Below are 18,710 nucleotides of genomic sequence, written 5' to 3'. Positions count from 1 at the left end.
GGGAGTGTGTCGCACCCCTCATGCCACCTGTGTACTTTCAATGCCATGTAGTGCATTGGGGCTTCCACAGAGGCTAATCTCCCTATTACAAAGGTGCTATTGGTTGGCACAATCCTATGCCCTGTTCAACATAGCAAAGATGTTAAAATGTGTGTCTCTGTGACATGTAGCAGGTGTAGTGATGTTGTCTCACTTTGTCATCCTCACAGGTAACCGCCTACGCCAAGGGGGAGATATGGAAGCAGGCCGTCAGGGCCGTGAGATCGGTGGAGGGTTGCAGTCGGCGCCTGCCACATGTGCGGAAACGCTGGCAGGATATCCGGTGCTGGACCAGGAGGATCGCCCGGGTCCTGCTGAAGGACTCACCTCCACGCAAGCACGGCGGGGGCTGACGCCTGACCCACCAGATGAAGCGTGTCCTGGCGGTGGTCTTCCCTGAAATGGATAGGCGGTTACAGGAGAAACAGCAGCAAGGAGGGGGTAGGTACATGTGTGTTTGTTGTGTGTCCCAAGATCTTGGTAGTGCTCAGATACACTGGCAGGGTTCATAAGTGCAGGGCATATCCTGTTGCTCAAAGTCAACCGGTGCTGTTCTTCCTCCCTTTCCCCTCCTTGACATGTTTTCCCTGGTCTGTGTGCAATCACTCTTGCACATGGTCATCTATTCTGCCAGGTAATCCAAGTGCACACAGCTTTCTGCATCATGTGTGGGGGTGGTCTGTGACATGTGTTGGTACCTTGCCTGTGCCCTGTCCTGTTCAGTCAGATGGGGGTCCATGTATCTTTGCACTGATGATGAGTCTCAACCTAGGAGTGTGAGGTTTCAAATGCACAGACTTGCACCATGCATGAACGATGTTGTGGCCTCAGACATGATGTGCATGGTTGGGAGATATGTATAGTGCCGGGAGGGTTGCTCATGTACAGTCAGATCATTCCAGGGCCATGGAGCAGTGTGCCCACTACAGTCCCCTTAGACACCCTTGCCTCATAATCATGTGTCTCATCCAACACTGTGCCCATTTTCTGTGTGTTCAGCATAGTTTGGCCTCTGTGGCATTGTTCAATGGCATCATTAGTATTCATGTAATATGTACTACATGTGTCCACTGTACAGGCCGAGCCCATTTTGATTGTGCATCCTCACACTGGCCAGTGCCTGTGTGTATATTCAAAATGATCTGTTGATGGTTCTTTCTCACAAATATGTGTTGCAAGCCTCACGAGGTGTGGTGGAGTACTTTTGGGAATTATTGCTGCACATTTGTGTTAACCCTGATTAAGAGTTGTCACTTCTTGAACTGTCTCAATCACATTGTCTCAGGTTTGTGGGGGTTGTTCAGCCAAGGACTACATGTCCAGACCTTATGTCTCCTTGCAAGCTCTGACCTGTGTGTGATAATTGACAGGACAGCCACTCAACGTGTAGGGACACAGTCATGTTGTGCAGGGTTCAATGGTTGTGCCTTGCAGCATGTTTCAAGAGTTAAAATACATGTTTCCTGCTCATCCATATTTGGCACCTGTGTGTGATCGAGATGCTACGTAGTTTTTTCTGTGTGTGCTGACATCTGTGTGGACATTCTTTGTTCACATGAGGGTGTCTCCTCAGTGCAGGTGCTCCTTATTCCAACACAAATGCAGGCCCATTCTCTCATGCATTGTCCTGTATTTGGACATGTGTGGCACTCCACATGACAGGCAGTGGGTCAGATGTGTTTCCAAATGTGTCATCATGTTACGGATGTCCATGTGACAGGTGGCATGATTCAATTTGTTACTCAAGAAGTGTGGTACCTTGCCACTCACTACACCTGTCAACATCTCCCAATTGTAGCAAGCCTTTACTTTTCAGTTTTGTTGTGCAGGACAATGATGTGCCTGCATGACAGATGTCTCCCAGGGAAGTGCACAAGACACCACCACGACACTTGCCGGGGACACACTGGCACTTTTAACTGAAAGGCACATTTGGATTGACACTTGTTTAGCGATTATGCATAGACATGTTGCCACAGTGTTGTTGCATTTGGGTAATTCCTTGGTTGTTGCTGATTACTACTTACGAGTGTCAAGCCATCCAGACCACCGTTGTGCCATGTATATGTACTTACTGATACCCCATCTCTTCTTAACAGCGGCTTTTGTGATTTAGGCTGGCAGCTCATACAACGACTGTGGAAATGTCGTTTAGTGTGCACCTCCTTTTGTGACTTCTGTTATACAGACACATGTGTGTTCTGGTCAGAAAGTGTCACATTCACACTTTCTAAACATGTAGATTTTGACAATTATTGTGATTCACAATGGATCCCAATGTATTCTTTTTGTTGTTTCTAATGTACTCACAGGTCTCTGAGGGTGGGGACACCTTCAGCATTGGTGTCTGTTATTTTCCCTTGTGGGAACCAATACTGTTTAGTTCACAGTGAATAAGAGGTGGCATGCCTTCATAGTCTTGCTGTGCTCAACAGTTCCCAGACACTGGCATCTCAGTATAATTCGATATCAAGTTATTTGCTGTTGTGTCCTAATTGTCATTGTTACCGAGTAGCATGGTGGGTCAACCAACTGGGGAGTGCAGGCCTTACATATGTGCAGAGTATTTTCGATGTTACTCATGATGCATTTCCTGATGTGCACTGTGACCTATTTAGTTTGGACTCATGTGTCAGATGTATACAAGTGACTGATTATTTTCTGTTTCTTCACCTTGCCCACAGCATCATCGGAGGACAACGAGGGAGACACATGCACGGAGCCGGAGGAGGGATCCAGCACCGGTGCCACCACTTCTGGGGAATCTGCGGAAGCAAGTGGCACGGAGGGCGAGGGGAGTCAGGCGGAGGACCTGTCCACTACCAACGACGAATACGACGCTGACGGGTCCGAGGCTGAACTCCCTGAGGGGGCGGAGGCTGCTACAACAGCTGGCAGCAGCACTACATCTGTCACCGCCCCCTCCATTCCCATTCCCGCCCTCCCAGTTGCTGGGGTCCCTTCTGGCCATGCAGGCAGACACCGTGTCTCCTTCGTTCCAGGCACCGCTCCCCCTGCCCCTGTCCCCCCTGCTGCCCTCACTGCAGAGTCTGTGGACTTTCAGGTTGGCCAGACATCGATGCTGAATGTCCTCCATGGCCACACCAGACTGCTGACACAGATGGTGTCGTACATGGAGGGCATGTCATCAGCGATGTCTGACCAACGGATGTTGCTGAGGTCCATGGACTCTTCACTGACGGCAGCAGTGAGTGTCATGCAGCGCTTCTTCACCCCCCTACCCCTGCACCATCCACCCTTCCCACGCCTGTCCCAAGCACACCCAGACATTCCAAGGCAAGCACCACACCAGACACAGGCAGCACACCAACACACAAGGGCAAACGCACACCCCCTCGCACGCACACTCAGGGGGAGAAAGGCACACCCACTGGGTCTAGGACACACAACCATACACGCAGCCACAGTCCGAGTCCGCATGCCTCACCACCCAGTACCTCCCATTGCACTCCCCTCGGCTCCCCTGCCCCACAAGCTGAGAAGGAGAGCTACTTGGCTGTGCTGGGCCTCAGCCCCACTGGATCACCATCCCGCAAACGGGCAAGGCACTCCACGGGTAGGGGAGTTGAGTCTCCCACCCTGTCCACCCCCTCCCCCAGTGGCGCTGCACCCCATCCCTCCGACCCCCCCCCTCCTTGGTGCCTGTGGTATCTTTGGGTGCAGGGGAGACACTGGACGACCTGGCAGTGGTGTGCAGCGCCGTGCTAGAATCCACCTTTGGCGCTGCCCCACCCCCCTGTGGTGGAGTCGTCCGTCCCTGCACCCACCCCACCTACCCTTCCCCCTCCTGTTCCTGCGGTGCCTGGTCCTTCCCCACATGATGCCCCCCCACCAGTCGAGACACCTGATAGTTCTGATGTGCAGGCAAGCTAGGGGAGACATGTGCCCCAGTGTCCCCCCAAAGGACTTCTCGTATGGACTGGCCATGTGCCTTTGTACATAGTGTCCTTTTCTATTTTTTGTTATTCGTGCTGAATAAAGCATTTTCTTTTCACTTTCAACAAGATTGCATTTGAGGTATTGATGTGGGTGCTGATGCTCCAGGAGTTGGGGTTGTGTTAATGTGTTCTGTTTCAGGGTAATGTTGTGGTCTGCTGCTCATGGGGTGGATCATGGTATCTGCCTGCCATCACAAGGTCTCCTCTAAAAATCTTTGGTCATATGTGCTAATTGTGTTTTGAGACATTGTCCCAAGGAGTGTTCCTTCCTCTGTGCCACCTGACATCTTCCATGCACGGAGTTGCCCAATTGTTGTGCTGACCTGTGTCTACATTTCCTCTGTTGGTGACGGATCCCTTCCACTATGGCCATGCCTGCTCATCAATGTCTCCGGCTGCATCGTCTGTGCCATCCTTGCTAGTCACTGTACCTGTGTATTGAGTATGTTGCAATGCCTTGATGTCGAAATTGACACTTTTCCGTACACTGCATGTGTGTAATCCCAGCCTAGCACACATATGTTACTTGTTCTGTTGGGTATTTGGGCACCTGACTCACATTTATGGTCATTGTATCTGTGGGAACTCCGCCCTATTCCAGCCATGAGAGACACCATCTTGGTGGCTGTCCCAGCACCTGTACATCCCTATCAGTCCGGGGATGTGCGTGACAGTGTGTGTTCCCTTAGGCTTTCTTGTTTTCTTGGGCATAGACATGACTATACAGTCTTGTGGCATGGTCTGTGTGTGTGTATTGTGCTGCATCAGCCAGGGGTGGGTATGCAGGTGTCATTTGTACGCACACCCACATGTGGTGTGTCATGCAGTGGGCGAAAAACATCCATCCTCATGGGAGTGGGACACTGCTGTCTGTGATGTGTTGTTATGGCACTATCAACATAGTCCATTTTCAGGGATGCGTACATACACCCATGAAGTTGTGGCCATCTGATTAGGATGCACACACCCCTCACATGTCTGTATCCACTGCTGGGAGTCCTGGGCACACACCCGTCACTTGTCTCTGTCCACTGCTGGTATTCCTCTGCACCCACAACCATATCTATGTCCACTGCTGGTAGTCATATGCACCCACCCCTCATATGGCTGGACACTTGTGGGAGTCCTCTGCAACCACCCCCATGTCTCTGTCCACTGCTGGTATTCCTCTGCACCCACCACTCATATGTCAGGCCACTGCTGGGAGTCCTGGGCACCCACCCCCATATCTCTGTCCACTGCTGGGAGTCCTGTGCACATATCCATCACGTGTCTCTGTCCACTGCTGGGAGTCCTCTGCACCCAGCCCTCATATGTCTGGACACTGCTGGGAGTCCTCTGCACCCAGCCCTCATATGTCTGGACACTGCTGGGAGTCCTCTGCACCCACCACTCATATGTCAGGCCACTGCTGGGAGTCCTGGGCACCCACACCCATGTCTCTGTCCACTGCTGATCGGAATCGGCACCACTACAATAGTGGTACGGGCCGTACACACGCTCTGAGTGCGTGGGTACGGGCCGTACCAACATTGTAGTGGTGATGGGTACGCGTGGTACGGCCCATACACCCGCATTCATAGCGTGGGTACGGTCCGTCCCACCATTGTAGTGGTGACGAAGGGGTACGCGCGGTACGGGCCGTACCCATGCTCTGGGGGGCGTGTGTACGGCTTGTAACACCATTGTAGTGGTGATGTAGGGGTGCGCGCCGTACCAACACCCTCAGAGCGTGGGTACGGCCCGTACCACCATTGTAGTGGTGATGTAGGGGTACATGCCGTACCCACGCCCTCAGAGCGTGGGTACAGCCCGTACCACGCGTACCCCTACATCACCACTACAATGGTGGTACGGGCCGTACCCACGCCCTGAGGGCGTGGGTACGGCGCGTACCCCTACATCACCACTACAATGGTGGTACGGGCCGTACCTACGCCCTCAGAGCGGGGGTACGGCCCATACCTCCATTATAGTGGTGACGTAGGGGTACGTGTGGTACGGGCCGTACCTACGCTCTGAGGGCGTGGGTATGGCCCGTATCACCATTGTAGTGGTAATGTAGGGGTACGCGCCGTACCCACGCCCTCAGAGCGTGGGTACGGCCCGTACCACCATTGTAGTGGTGACGTAGGAGTCCGCGTGTTACGGGCCGTACCCACGCTCTGAGGGTGTGGGTAGGGTCCGTACCAAGCGTACCCGAACGTCACCACTACAATGGTGGTACGGGCCGTACCCACGCTCTGAGGGCATGGGTACGGACCGTACCAACATTGTAGTGGTGACGGGTACGCATGCGCGGGTATTAGTGGACATGCCCCCCGAAGTGACCAGACCCTGGAGGTCAGGTATGTACAGTATATGGTATATTTTTAATTATGTAGAGGTTATGTTTCCTGCCCCTCGCACCCCCTATGCCCCTGGGTGTTGTTCTGACCTTCTGCGGCGTGCGCGGCGGTTTCGGTGCACCAGGTCGTAGGCTATGAAGGCCAGGATGACACGTAGAATGGGTTCCATGGCTGTCCGTCGCGTCCCGCTGCTCCTTGTTCGCGTCGTCTTCAGTTTCGCGAGAGTTTTTGGCTGCCGTAAAAATGTATCCGTGCGGAGTGACGTAGGCACGAATCGTACTTGCTGGTCCGTAGAACGCTGCCTGACTCCGTCCGGACCTCACGTACAAGATGTCCCGGATCGGAATTGTGGGTATGTTTTCCACGCTCGTAAATGTTTACGAATCGTACGGAAATGGGATATCGGGATGAATCGTACTTGCTGGTTTGTAATGTGGATTTCCCGGGTACGAGTCGTATGGAGAAAACGCTCCGAACGACGATTCGTACCCGGGTTTTCCATGATCGGAATCGACACCCAGGTAGGGAACCTCCGCCCCTAAACACTTAATTGGCCATTGTACCACGGGATGAGTGTGCGCCAAACTTGGATAAATCTATTCCTGCTTCTAGCATGACTGTTCTTACCCATCTCGAAACTGTAGCTGAAGTGACTGCCTTAAAAGGTTTACGAAGGATATTAGTCATTGATTTTCACCATTTAGTCTAACATCAACCATTTTTTGTACATAAACTTTCATGCAGCTTACAACACACAGTTTTGGGCAATCAGTAAAGTAAGGATAAAAAATATTTTCAGACATAGTTTTGGTTCTTTTCTATGTTTCAAAAAGTACTCCATCTGGGGAATAGTATCTGTTACAGATCTCTAACGCCTTAACATCTGACACTCCTCTAAAGGATATTAGACAAAGTATTGTTGCTAATTTATGGATAGTTGTTTTCTGGAAAGATGTGGGTTATCAGGCCAATAGACGAATAGGTCAAAAATATTCCATAGTGAGTCATATTTGGCCTTGGTAGGACGTCTAAGTCTTATTTCCTTCATTACTCCACGTATTAAAGGGTCGGTACCAATAAAATAATCGTTTATTAGTAAGTGGCCTGCTGAAATCCCTGATCTGTAACAGTTAACTGTTCTATAACATAAACCCAATTTAAATAAATCTGCTAGGTAGCTTGCTACATTCACTAAAGGGTCGTCCACGTGATCCAGATCCCATTCCAGGCACCAACTACACCTTTTCCTTCACACACCTGTGTATCCTCTCCTTGTTTCTGGTGCCCATGATTCATCCAGTAGGTTTGTAGCCTCTCCTGAAAGGCCAGAGTATCTTTTGGATCCCCTGAAATCCTCCAAGCAAGAAGGTTCATGTTTCCCTATAGAAGAAGAGGATGTACCTCCCTCTCTTGTCTCGCTGGACAAGGTCTAAACTCCCTGGGATAAAACGTGGGACCTCCAGTGTCAATTCCATCACATCTGGAAACCATATTTGAGTATTCCAAAATGGTGTAATTAAGACGATGCTGCATTGCTCCGTTTGAACTTTCAGTAAAACCCTCTGAATCAGTGCAAAGGGAGGGAACACATAGCAGTTCTTTGTTCCACGATTGGACCAGAGCGTCTACTACTGCGTCTTGGGAATCTGGTCTACAACTGTAATACAGATCTATTTGAAACATTAACCTGCTGGCAAACAGGACCACAAAAGAGCATGGTGTGCAGGTCAAACGTCAGAAAGACCGCCTGGTCGGACCACTGCCTAATTAGTTTTAGGGTACCCAGCACTTGGACTGACTGCCGGACTCTCCAGAGTAGGGCTGAAAATAATGTTATAGCACTGCACAGGATTTCACCATCAGCTCTGGAGGAAGCTCTTGAATCTTCTGTCCCCTCGTTATCAGGTAACCCTGATGGGGAAACACTACAACTGGAATCCTGGATAAGGCAGAACACACATGAATTAGCCCCTCTGATGATATGCACTTCCAAGAAGGCCAGGCCCTCAGCCCCCTGGTTCAATGATCTTCTTTGAACTAGCAAAAGCGTATGTAAACGCTTGGAAAAGAAATGGCGGAAAAACTATAATCTTGAGGATAAATTGGAATATAAGGCTGCATTGAAATCTTACTATACTAATGTCAAGGGTGCCAAAAAGAGCTATCTGGATAACAAAACCGAGACTTCCAACAAAAAGGTAAAGGACATTTTTAATATTGTGAAATTGTTCACAGCCCCTAAGGCTGCCATTAAGGAGCTCCCGCATTCCGCAGACTGGACAAACCATCTGGCAACGTTCTTCCATTAGAAGATCGTGACTATTCAGAAATCTTTTTCAGGGGGGCCTCTAGATGAGCACTCACATTTGCGAGTTCCTGCTAGGGAAACCCCCGCTTTATTACAGATACCTTTTCTGCAGCCTGAGATATCTCTATATATTTTGAAGGGTATCAAGTCTGGCATGCCCGTAGACTCATGTCCAGTGAAATTGCTGGCCTCGGTCATAAACCCAGAGGTCAATAAGGTTCTGAATTCTTGTCTCTCAATGGGCCATATGCCTTCCGTTTGGAAGCATGCAAACATTCTTCTGCTCCTGAGGAAACCATCAGCTGACTCGAATGTGCTTGCTAATTACAGGCTCATATCTCTTCTACTGTCTCTCTCTAAGGTGTTGGAGAAATATATGACTAGAGTCATTTCTGACTATGCAGAAAATAATAATCTTCTGCACATCAGTCAATCTGGCTTCACGGCTAATTTTAGCACTGAAACGGCTCTGTTGGAGGTGACTGAACACATCAAAGAAAAGCTTGATCAAGGCGGCAGAGCTATCCTTATTTTATTGGACCTGTCAGAGGCCTTCGATAAGGTCACAAATGATAGGCTCCTGGATAGGGTTAGAGAGCTTGGAATAGGCGGATCTGCGCTGGAATGGTAGTCTTCCTTTCTTGAGGACAGAAGCCAGGAAATTTGGACTCCTCCTTTTGCTTCCTCCATTCCCAGCTTGAAATTGGAGGTCCCTCAGGGATCGGCTTTGATCCCCACTCTTTTTAATCTATATATGTCACCCCTCGTATCCCTGGCAGAAGCTTGGGGGGGGGCTAAAATAATATCATATGCCTATGATAAGATCGGATCGTGCCTCACTATGGTGTTCAATTGGCTTAGGGGGAAAATCATCATATTGGCACTCCATGCGCATAAGAATGGAGACGCTGGTGGCCTGAGGAGATATCGATGCCTCTCTCAGCTCAAACCATGTTAAAAAATCTGTGCATCTATATTGACAGTGCTCCCTCGATAAGATCTCTGGTGCAATCTGTAGTGGGCATCTGCTTTGGCCTTCTACGTATGTTGAGAAAATGTCTTCCACTTCTCTCATTGGACACCAGGAAAACCATGGTCCAGGCACTGGTTACTTCCAGGATGGACTTTGTCAATATTTTGTACTTAGGCCTTCCTGAATATCTCCTCCAGGGCCTTCAGTTGTGGACAGACTGGTTCTTATGCTCAAGACAAGAACTCGCATGTCCCCGCCCATGAAGGCATTGCACTGGCTCCCTATGAGTAAAAGGATCAAATTCAAGGCCCTGGTACTGTTCTTCAAAGCCCTTCATGGAATGGGCGCTGGATATTTCAGGATAAGAGTTAGCCACTACTTGCCAGCCAGAACTCTTAGGTCATCCTCCATGGAACTGGCCTGCGTCCCCAGAATATGTCTAGCCTAGCCCGGTCAGGGGGAAGATCCTTCAAGCTCCTGGGAGGTCAAGCTTGCAACAGACTCCCAGCTACTCTCAGCTCTACGGCTGACCTGGCGGTTTTTAAGAAACTTCTTAAATCCTGTTTTTTTCCATGGCTTGGTATGTTAGACGGAGACTGTTAGCTCCGGGACACTCTTGCTGAGTAGCCGTGCGCTCTACAAATGTGCATCATTCATTCATTCAACAGGTCTACCTGCAAAGGACCCCAGAGGCACTGAACCTTCTTGAAGACCATTGGATTCAGTTTCCAATTGCTTGAATCTCTTAGAAACCTCGAGTTCCAATCTGCTCTTGTGTTTTGATGGCCAGGGATCAACTCTGCCTTCAGTACCATTTTTTGATTTCAACAGAAATACCAATTTTTTTTGGCAAGGTCTGCAAGTATTTTTGACCTTGCGCCTCCTACGCGGTTGATGTAGGAGACAGTTGTAAAATTGTTTAGGTTGATAAGAATGACACTGTTTTTCAGTACGGATTTGAAGCTCATTAAAGCATTCAAACTTGCCATAATTCCTAAGCAATTTAAGTGGAGTGGGAGTTCCTCTTGGGACCATTTCCACCATGATTCTATTCCTCCCAATTTGCACCCCAATCCAGTTTGCTTGCATCTGACTCAACAGTGTGATACGGGGTGTTCCCAAATATTGCTTTTCCATTCCAGCTGTCTAAATTGTTCCGCCACCATAGGAGGTCCTCTTGAGCTTCCAGTGATAGGGGAATTCTCTCTGAGTACCATAGGCCCCTTTTTAACCCCGAAGATTTTAAGTCTCTGTAAGGATCTGTAGTGAAGTGGAACTGTGGAAACTGCTTGAATGGAAAAGGATAGAAGTCCAACTACTCTTGCTAGTTTGCGTAAGCTCACTACATTTTTTGATAACACATAAGTTACCTCCTTCTTTATTTTGGACAATTTCTTTAGTGGAAGTTGTAGCTGGGCCGTAATGGTGCCTACGTGGAACCCTAGGAATTCTAGATTTTGTGTTGGGGTTATTACGAATTTCTCTATGTTGATAATAAATCCTAATCCTTCCAAAAGATCCCCTCACCATTTCATGTGTCTTAGTAATTCTTCTTGACTTTGAGGCATCAGTAGTATATTGTCTAGATAGAGTACTAGCCATACTCCTCTGCTCCTCAGAGAGGTGACCACTGGCGTCACAATGTTGGTGAAACACCATGGTGCTGTGGAGAGGCCGAAGGGAAGACAACAAAATTGGTAAGTTATTCCTTTCCAAATAAACCTTAAGTTTTTTTGAGAGTCCCTGTCCATAAGGATTGTGAAATAATCGTTGTTGAGATCCAATTTCACAAGCTACTCTTTCTCTTGTAGGTTGTCTCTTAGAAGGGGGATACCTTCCATTTTGAAATGTCTGTATACTAGACAAATATTTAGTTCTCTCAAATTTATTACAGGGCACAAACCTCTGTCTTTTTTCTTTACCAGGAATATCATGCTCACGAGTCCTTGCCTGTGTATGTCACTTTGCATATAGCCCCTTTTAATAGCATTTGATTCACTTCTGTATCTACCAGAGTTCATTGTTCCTGGTCTAGGTTAAGTTCTCTGGGTTGGTGTATCTGGTAAGGTGTCATATTGAAATCTATTTTGAATTCCTTTATGGTATCTAGTACCCAACAGTCATTTATTATTAATGACCTATGTTGGGTGAAAAGCCGTATCCTTCTCTCTATCTTTCGATGGGAAGAAACAATGGGATGTAACACTCTTACCTTGTTATCCCTGGCCTTGGAATCTGCCTCTACCATCACTCTGTGTGCGGGTGCTGCGGCCTCTTTGCGGAGAGGAGGGCCGGGGAAATAACTAAATACAAACAACAAACCTCCCCCTATTAAATTCTTAATAGGTAATATATCTAAAAGTAATTAAAAACATCATTGTCCCACTGAAAATATTTTCATTTTGATTTATTTTATGAAAAAAATAATGTTGAGACAAAATTATTAAATTTGATATACATTCAGTTTAGACAATTCCAAGCGTTTCTGCATATAAATATCACCTGAGCAACCCCTTCAAGAAAAAATATATACTGAGTACAAAAAATCACAAACTCAAGATACACATACACACAACATACATACCAACAATACATAAATAGAAAAGAAAGAAAGGCAAAACTGCATCAAATAGACAATAATCACAAAAATCACAATTGAGATCTATTAACAAACTTAGGACTACAGATAGCAAATAGGAACCTTCTATTTCAAATGATTAACAAACAAAGCGCCAACGCGTGTTTCGGAGTGGACCTAAAGTCCAACAGTTCCTTCGTCAGGGCGCAGAAGGTAGAGATCATCAGGTGGTCAAAAGTCCCATCCAAGGTTTCTTTTTATTTGTGTATATACATGTAGCGAAGTGAGGGGGCTCCTTAATAACACAGTATATAGCCATATATAATTTTTTGAAAAGACAGGTCAAAGTAAGTCAGCAGTTAGAGAAGGATCAAATCAGACATAGAGTGTCGAGAAGCGTGGGCCCCTATGATTCTATGGGTCATCAGCATGAACCAATATCCGAGAATATGATCTTAAAGTGATAGTCCTCGACTTGAAATATAGGGGTGCCTTCATAAGAGTATACTATTTAGGCGTGCCGAACAAAGTCCACATTTGATTCGTAGTCATACGTTATGGGGACATCTTGGACCCAATACAAAATGGAGGCTGATAAGTCTTGATAGCATCCGACACGCAAGATCCCAACGTCCGTCAAGGCATCCATGAAGTATCTCCTGTAACCACGCTGACTTTGTTTGTGGAATGGCTGACAGCCAGTTCCATCCTGTCAGCCCTTCCAAACATTATACCCCCGAACATGCGTCTTATGTTTGATTGGGCTTTACTAAAGGCTGAGAAGGTGGAATCATACTTTCCTAATATTTTGGTAAAGTTTTCCCCGAAGAGTAAGCCATTCGAGTTACCCTGGATATCTTTATTTGCAAGGTCTCCCAATTTGGTGTTTATGCTCATTAGTATAGCTCTTCTTCTTTCAGAGGTTAGCCCTGTGTTGGCATTACCAAGAATGCAAAGGGCATGTTGGCTCCATCCCCGGAGTAATTCTACATCCACAGGAGTGCCCTGAAGGGAGACTTCTTCCGCTAAGTCTAGGATTCTAGCCATTGGTCCTAGACTACCTAGTAGTTTATCTTGGCACTGTTTGAGGCAGCGCTCAAGCACTTTTCTAGGATCTCTTCCTGTTTTAAAATAGGAAAGTCAGTAGTTCGGGGTTTAGGTTTGGTATCATCCCGATTTATTGCCTAAAAAGGGTCTAGGGCATTCTGCCCTCATTAGTATTCGTGTGTCCTTTTCAAAGGGTTTCCGGTTCCAGAATTTAATTAATTTTGCTATGTGGTCCAAGGGTCACCAAACAGATCCCCAAGGGTGTGTGATGCAGGTGGGGTTAAACATCGCCACTCCCGCTGGGTCTTTGATAATTTTAGAATTGCTGGGTTGATATAAATGCTCATTAAGGAGGTCATTATCAAGAGGATCAAATAGATACTCGTCAGCCTCATCATCAATATTTACTGGGAATAAGTATTCATCATCATTGTCAGTTGGTAAACTGAGGTCTTTGTGCCATGAAGGTCTCTTGGTCTTCTTGTGCCACGAGGGACACCTGTACTTATTGCGCCAATATGGTCGCTCTTTCTCATTATGCCGCTAGGGGCACCCAGTTCACCTGTAGCGCACAGGCTACCTAGGGATAGTTCCCAGTCATTTGTAGCGCACAAGCTACCATGAGGTTCAAAGTGTTTGGTCTTTTTTAAGGCCTTACCTCCTTTCTTTCGTAAAGGGTTTACGTCCTCAGAGAGGTCAACTGAGTCTTTCTCAGTAACATGATATCTTTTTATTTGTTAACAGCTGCCTCCAGTGCCTCTTTTAAGGGGGACTTGAGGTGTTTCTCAAAGAAACTCATTAGCATATTTTCAGTAAGGGGTAGGTCTTCATTATCTTGTATTTCATTCTCTGACATCTTTGAGGTCAGATCCCTTTCTTAATTCTTTAAAAAATCTTATATTTAATTCTATACCCTTTTAGTTAATACATAATCTTTTTTATTTTTTTTGGTTAGGCAGTATCTGGCAATATGTCTACCCGTCTGAGTTGCCTCAGCTTCTGCCCTCGCCCAAGATGCCATCATCGTAGCACAGTTTAACTCCCAGAAATCGCATGCCGATCTCTTGCAAGATCAGTAAAACACAGAAAATAAGTGCACTCTCCCAATGGTCTAGGAAAAGCTCACATGCCTGCTAATTTTGCTTTGTAACCGAGGTTTCCCCCTTATCCCCGCACCAAGTCGAGCCCCCCCTATAAAGGGGACCCCAACCCTATGGAAGGGCAACACTCATCCGGTGGTGCAGCACTTAGGGGGGTAATGAAAGAGTGAGAAATGGACGGCAGGTGTAGTGAAGGTAACTGGGGGATGTATGGATATTGGAGGTCTTGTACTGTGCCGTGCCTTCCTAAAACTAACATTAGATTCACGATATCGAAACAAGGAGCTCTGCCCCTGGAACTAATTTGAGACCTGGGCAGGAAGGCACGCGACCCGCCCCAATCTCTATAACCCACATCGGCCCAGCTGTGCCCCAAAGACCTCACAGATTCCGCACGTGCAGTGCTTAACCTGTACAAAACCATCTGCCAGGCCTGCATCCGACAGCCACTTCTGTTGCACCACACATCGCTCCTGCCGTGCTGTCCAAACATATTAACATCGCAACTACTGACCCTGGCACTGTGCAACTATCTGCCAGGACTGCAGTCGGGCAGCCCCTTCAGTTTGCCCCACACATTGCTCCTGCTGTGTTGCCACTCCTGGTAACCTCACAACTCCTACCCTGACAATAGTCCAATTGTGACAATACAGACTCTTCCAGGCTTCAACGGCTAAAAGAATGGCAGGGGCAGCGCGCACTAGTAATTTCAATGTGATTGAATTACTCAATGCCTGTTGTAGTAAACTTAGACAGCCAGCGCCAACTGGTGGCAGACTGTCACCAGCTCCAGAGGTGATCAATAACTGACGGGGGCGCGCACCAGGAACCCCCGCTCACATTTAGCTCCGGTGGACTGGATCCGGAGGATTAGCATTGGTAGGTCATTGGGCACTTACGGGTTCAAAATTGTAAAGGGGGTATCCCTGTGCTTATATTGGCAGGGGTGAGCGTGATTGAGTCCCTCCCCCTGCAGTAACATAATCAATTGTATATCCTGAGGTGATCTGTGGATGAGTGGTCCATGGTATACGAAATACAACACGGCATACATAGTTCCAGAGACCCGACTTTGAGAAACCGCCTCCCGGGTGAATTGACGCAAGCAGTGCCAGGTACGACCGCCTCTCAATTAAAATTAACTGACGACACAACGACATGCCCATCATGTGACAAATGCAAAGCTGATGGATTGCCCGTGGAGCAGGGGTCTCTTGGTGGTATACCGGTGTTACCCACTAGGCCTCCATCGGCACTGCATCATGGTCATTAACAAATGTGCTTTTCTGTTCAAATTCCGTGCATGCCAGTGCACGGGGATGTGGAGCCGCAACTGGGGTGTGGACCCGGTAAAACTCAACACAACCAGCAGCCCGAATGGGGGCCAACTCACCCACGTGCTCCCCGCATGCCTCTGCCCGGCACCCTAGCATTGTCCGCCCCACCTACCAGACAAGCAACAGCGCCATGGCATGACAGGGGAGCACGAGGCCCGCACAAGACTGTGAGGTGGGTAAGTCCCAAAGCAGTGGATTAATCCTGCCGTAAACCCTGACCGCAACCAGGTACGATAGCAGGTAGGACAAAACAGGGGGGGATAAACTTGTCTGGAAATAGTGACGCCAGGGATTACCTGCTGCTCCATCACCTGCAGGCACCCATCCGACTGCCCCACCGGTACCCGCGGCTCCCTCACCACAGACAGGACCCCCTCCATTCAGATCAGAAGAAGAAAAGCCAAGAGCCCGGTAGGATTCTGATTCACTGGCTATTTTTGGTGCACCAGAGAACACAACACACTTTATTTAGACGAACCTTGTGCCTGGGAAACCTAGCTGTTCTTTGGCTGAGGGGGCGTGCTAGAGCATTCGCAAATCTGCCCGACCACAGTTTCGCCCTCCAGAAGCCCCGGTGCTGAGATCCTCTGCCCACCCCCTAGAACACCAAAGGGAAAGTAATCCGGCCCGCCGTATAGTGTCAAGTCTTGTCCCCCACGTGAGGATCTCGGTGCTATGGGGTTCTGCTGCGGAATTCCTCTGCCTAGTCCTATTGGATGAACATCCAGGTCTTCAAGTCCTTCCTGAACTGTTGGAGAGACAGAGCTACCCTAGGTGTAGGGGGTTCCTGATCCTAACCGCCAGGTGGGAGAAGCAGCAGCTTCCATAGTTCTCACGACGGATGCACTGGGTGCTGCTAAAGAGAGGGAACTGGAACAGAGTTTCCTGGTTTGGTAGGTAGAAGTTCACTCGTTTGCTGAGGTACGCCGGACCTCCGTTGTGTAGTGCCTTGTAAGTGAGCAGCTTCAACTGACATCTCTTCACGACTGGTAGCCAATGGAGTTTCTTGAGATGTGGGATGATGTGTGTCTGGTAATGCCAGTGTTGATAAGTGACAAAACTTCTTCATAACGCACCATAACAAAGCTTGTGAAAGGTCAGATGTGCCCAGCGACACACTGTTCTGATATGGGATTAGGAAATGCTAGAGCAGAGAAATGTCAGACTATAAGAGATGGTAGGAGGGACTGAGGGCAGTAGAGGTCCAAGACTCCCCATGGGAAGGGAATTATAAGGTACAAAGGGAACTGTTTGCTGTGAAAACACCATTAAAAGTAGCAGCATGTATTTGGGTTGTTTTAGTTGTCATATTTCTGTCACCATGTTCAACAGATTTTTTTAGTTCAGCTGGGGAGTATAACACTGGTTTGGACCATGTCTAACAAGCCTCTTCTGCACTTTTTGTGTTCCAGCTGCTGGGGACCTGGACCATGAAGTCCTTTTTTATTCTGTTGCTCCCTCTGATCCTGCTACTGTTGTCTGAGGTTGATGGGCAACGCAGACCAAAGCCAACGAAGGCCAAGCCACCCAAGCTACCCAAGAAGCCCACCCGACCTCCTCCGGAACCAGTGGAGCCGACGGACCTGCCTCCACCGCTTCCTTTTGGTCCACCATCAGTTTTCCCAGACTGCCCACGGGAATGCTTTTGCCCACCAGATTTCCCATCAGCACTTTACTGTGACAGCCGAAACCTGAGAAAGGTCCCAATCATCCCAGCCCGCACCCGGTACCTTTATTTGCAGAACAACTTCATTGATGACCTGCAGGAAGAATCCTTCAGGAATGCAACTGGGATCAAATGGATCAACCTCGACAACAACCGCATTAAGAAGGTGGGCAAGGGCATCCTAGAGAAGATGGACAACCTCACCTTCTTGTACATGGAGAGGAATCAGCTGAAGGAACTGCCTGCCTTCCTACCTGCCCACTTGGAACAGTTGAGGTTGAGCAGGAACCAAATTTCCAAAATTCCTGCCGGTGTATTCAATAAGTTGGAGCACCTGCTGCTTTTGGACCTTCACCACAACAAGCTGAGCGATGGGATCTTTAATAAGAACACATTCAGGGGCTTAAAGAACCTCATGCAGCTGAACCTTGCCCATAACATCCTCCGAAAGATGCCATCAGGTGTCCCCAACAGCATCCACCAGCTGTTTCTGGACAGGAATAATATTGAGGAAATACCTGATGACTACTTTAAAGACTTCCCTAACCTGGCCTTCATCAGATTAAACTACAACCAATTGTCTGACAAAGGCACGCCCAAGAACATTTTCAACGTCTCGAATTTGTTGGTTCTGCAGTTGTCCCATAACAGACTGACCACTGTGCCGCGGATCAGCCCCACACTGGAGCACTTGTACTTGAATGACAATGTCATTGAAAGTGAGTATTAAGCTTTTCAAAGAGGATGGTAATGGTGGGCCTTTTAATCTTGGTATAAGAATGCATGCTGCCCAAAGTCTATGAGGTTCCTTTGTTAGGCCTTCGAGTCCTCTCTGATCAAAAGCTAGTTTTCACTTATGACACAGATTCCCTTGGCAATCATTGGTTGACACTGTTCTAGTTTTTTATATATCCTCGGAGTCAGGGAGCTCAATTTTTAAGTGAAACGAGCTCTTTGTTTTTTTTTGTTGCAGCAGATTATTATTATCCATACACAAACTCATTCTGCCTCTTCACTGGTGTATATGTCAGCTCTATCTCACAGACCACATTCAATCAATGAATCATAATTTGTAGAGCGTAGCTACTCACCCATGAGGGTCTCATGGCGATGTGGATGGGGGGCTGAAGGTCTGTCTGGGCACTGAGGTTAGTTGAAGAGCCAGTCTTGAGATCCTTCCTGAATTGCATCAGCAATTGCCTGAGGTGGAGATACAGGGCGTACTAGGTCTTGGCTGTTATCTGGTTAAAGGATCTTTCCCCAGTCCTGGTCTAGCAGATCCGTGGGACGGTGGCAAAAGCCTGTTGGGTGGAGCAGAGGTGTCTGGTGGGTACGTGGTGTGAGAGGTGGTGGTT

The 18,710-nt window shown here is 48.0% G+C and overlaps 1 protein-coding gene across 4 annotated transcripts in view; it reads left to right on the top strand.

Moving 5' to 3' along the window:
- LOC146869311 (prolargin-like) overlaps window positions 1-18,710 on the top strand; it is a 139,869-nt gene that overhangs the window by 23,385 nt on the left and 97,774 nt on the right. For all 4 annotated transcript variants that reach the window (XR_014979820.1, XM_085647420.1, XM_085647339.1 and 1 more), the window contains exon 2: window positions 17,102-18,074. Coding sequence is in view for 3 of the 4 variants with exons in the window: in XM_085647420.1 (XP_085503546.1) it covers window positions 17,120-18,074 (955 nt within the window). In the remaining variant the exon portion in view is untranslated. The remainder of the gene's footprint in view (window positions 1-17,101; window positions 18,075-18,710) is intronic.

Source organism: Triturus cristatus, chromosome 1_1 (assembly GCF_964204655.1).
Source record: "Triturus cristatus chromosome 1_1, aTriCri1.1, whole genome shotgun sequence".
Classification (NCBI taxonomy): Eukaryota; Metazoa; Chordata; class Amphibia; order Caudata; family Salamandridae; genus Triturus; species Triturus cristatus.
Note: the sequence above shows the minus strand (reverse complement) of the source record. Positions and strands in the feature narration are given on the sequence as shown.